The sequence below is a fragment of the Ceratina calcarata genome, unplaced genomic scaffold (genome assembly GCF_001652005.2).
Source record: "Ceratina calcarata isolate Rehan_Ccalc_2016 unplaced genomic scaffold, ASM165200v1 scaffold379.2, whole genome shotgun sequence".
Taxonomy (NCBI): domain Eukaryota; kingdom Metazoa; phylum Arthropoda; class Insecta; order Hymenoptera; family Apidae; genus Ceratina; species Ceratina calcarata.
In genome coordinates, this window is record NW_017161115.1 from 646,850 (window position 1) to 650,040 (window position 3,191).

Sequence of the window (3,191 nt, forward strand, 5' to 3'; positions counted from 1 at the left end):
TATTTCAACAGCGCCACTTACTCTGTGTTTGACGACTATATCCGTCATCGCTTGATTATCGCGACACACACTGGAGCGCACTTTGCAAAATGATCGACACAGTTAACTGGTTAATATGAGGAATTTATTATAGCATCAATCGAACAAATAAAAAGTCAAACGTTGCCTTAATAATTTTTTACACAATTCTGTTTTTCGCACGACGGACGAATTCTGCTTTACCCTGCACGTTTGCAAATTGAGGGAACAGACCGGAATGATTTGAATTCCTGTTACAATAGAATGTGAATACGACTGCGAGGTAAGAGTCATCGACGACGTTTTATTCTGAACGAAAAGTCACGGTCGCGAGGTTGTAGCCAAAATCGGAAGTTCTTTGGATTGCAGCCACGGAACCAAGCACCCTTGCCGAGGATAATCGTAGATCAGACTGAGTAAAGAACGGTCGGAGCGCTTCGTCGGCTATTTTTAATTCTGGCTGTTCTCTCGTGCAGCTAACAGTTTGTCCCTATTACAATAATTCTCGTGAATCTCACGATTGATTTTTTTGTTTCATTGCGAAAGAAATCGTCGGGCAGTAGCTGACGCGAGTGCACTTTTGAAATATAGAGGAAAATCGTAGAATTCGACTGGGGAGTTCGAGTGGAATCGAGTCGCGAGTGGACAGAGCAACGTATGCATACATACATCGATCCGGATGCTCTGAATCGCTCGTCCACTGTGCCGTGTGTGCGACGATCTGTTAGTCTAGTAGGTGCAAAGAAAAAGAGTAAATCCACTGATCTGATTTTCCACGGGGAATACGTTCACGACATGTAGACCAATGAAAACAGTACAGCTGACGGATTACTCGGCAAATATACTGACACTTCATCGTGAGTCTCTAATCTGATGGGTCGATTCGACTGGCAAAAAAGTAGTGAAAAAAATTGCTTGAATTTTTTAAAAGAACCTGCCTCTCTGACGTATCGTTATAGCGCGTCAAGGCGAGTAAACCAGTGGAGACATAGCTGATGCAGACCTGACGACGTCGTAAAGCACTCTACGCATACAACAACAACAACAGGAAGACATAAGATACATACGACCTCACGTCGCGTTACTTTATTCGATATACTGCTCCGCGTGTCTCATAATTTTTTCACAGCGGTGCTCTATTTCGATTTCTCTTCATTTAATATCATTTACGTGTAATTTAGTGTTCTTTAACACATTCCGTGCCACGTGTACCACCGGTGGTACACGGTAAACTTGATCGTCAGGCCACGTGTACCCCCGGTGGTACACGCAGTCATATTTATTTAATGCGCTGAAAACATATATTTTAATACAAATATAATTCTGTAAACTATATTTCTACCTAAAAAATGAAGCATTATACAAGATGCAGTAAAGAACAAAACACATAAGTTTATATTTAATTGTTATGTATACAATAATTAATAATTACATTTAATGATAATATATCGATCTTTAGCCAAAATATCAAATGGCCTGAACGACAAGTCAGGCAAAAATGGCTTGGCACGGAACGTGTTAAATAAAAACGTAATCTCTCCCACAGCCAGGAGAATATATGACTATAAATTGACAGAGAATATTGCTAGTTGGATTATATTAGTAATCACGAATATTTGACAGGCGATAGAGAGTAGATAATGTGCACGATAGTGTAATAACGACAACGCGAGGCAACTATATTATTCCTACCCCGTTTATATAACGTCGAGATAAATTTTCTTTAAGATGCCTCGAGGCTCGTTCGACGTCCCAGAACAGTTTTCTCATCGTTTTTAATATTCTTCTATATCTACCGACCTTCACGAATTCCTCGTCACGTTTCACGGAATATTGTGTGAAATGATTTCGGAATTCATGCGAACTCAACTGTGAAAAGTGTGTCTTTCAATTGTGATTACTCACCCTTCTTCGACGCGTGGAAGGAGTCATCTTTTGGCACGTACTGTATATCGTACTCCAGCGTCGTTTCCGGCAGAATGAGCTTGTCCTTGTTGATCTTGTACACGGCATACTTGAAGGCCAGCTCCGTACTGCTATTCTTTTGGTCATGAGTGAATATAGCACCTGAAATTAATCAACCAACGGAACAGGTCAGACGAAGTAGTAGGTGGAGCGGAGTGAGTGGTTTGTTAAATATCGTTTTTCGCGACGGTGGCGGAATTCGCCCATCAAAATGCACCCTTTCACGCCGGTATACTTAAAAACTGCTGACCCCGCTATTCTTTCCGGACGAAGGACAAGTGCCCACTCACAAGTTCTATCAGCGACGCGTAAAACAACCTTGCAAGTGTCTTATTAATCGCATTCCGGAACGGAACTATCATTGATCAATATTGCAGCATCGTTAATAACACTTATTGTGAATATTAAAACACAGTCCCGTTTCATAGAGGAAGATCGTGGAACAGTCTTCAGTTTTTCATAACGCATAGAATGAACAACTTCTGCTGCATCACAACTGATTTGCATTCTGAGGATCCATCGGGATAACGTATTCTTCGAGTTCAAGTCGAGAGCAAGGGTAAGCTCGTTTACTAATTGCTGATCGATGCTGCCAAACTGTGCGAGGCCACAGATAGGACCATGTCAAGGACTGTGTCCATATTAGATTGGCGCATGTGAAACCTTGTTTTGTTTCTCAAGCTTCGATTCCCTAAACGTTCTCTATTATATTCACTTTCATTTTGATTTTACTTTTATACTTATCATTATTGATCGAATTGAAAATGAAACTGTTTATCAGCAAGATTTAAAATAAAGACAATTATTATATTAACCCATTCGCTGCCAAGCCTAAATTATATGAAGTCATTCCTATTGCCATTTATATTTTGAGTGCTATTGTTTACCAAAACCCTGTTATTTCTTGGTAAGAGCACATATATTATCATACATAATCATTTAGAAGCAGAAAACCAAAGACGAGTATACTCGTCGTTGGCAATGGGCCTTCAAAAGAGCCTGCATGTTATAATATATTTAAAGCAGGACGAGTATACTCGTCCTGGCAATGCGTGACACCCTGCCAAAGACGAGTATACTCGTCCTTGGCAGCGAATGGGTTAATTTCAGTTTCATCTCATACATCGAGAGATTAGAAATTGTAGAGATGATATTATTCCAATATGTGTGTCTCATAAAAGTGAATGTAATCGGGAATAGTATTTAGG

At 40.1% G+C, this 3,191-nt stretch overlaps 1 protein-coding gene across 6 annotated transcripts in view; it reads right to left on the reverse strand.

Moving 5' to 3' along the window:
* Positions 1–3,191, reverse strand: part of LOC108625896 (glutamate receptor ionotropic, kainate 2) — a 107,117-nt gene that overhangs the window by 70,063 nt on the left and 33,863 nt on the right. For all 6 annotated transcript variants that reach the window (XM_026814340.1, XM_026814337.1, XM_018026226.2 and 3 more), the window contains exon 3: positions 1,924–2,085. In XM_026814340.1, the coding sequence (XP_026670141.1) occupies positions 1,924–2,085 (162 nt within the window). The remainder of the gene's footprint in view (positions 1–1,923; positions 2,086–3,191) is intronic.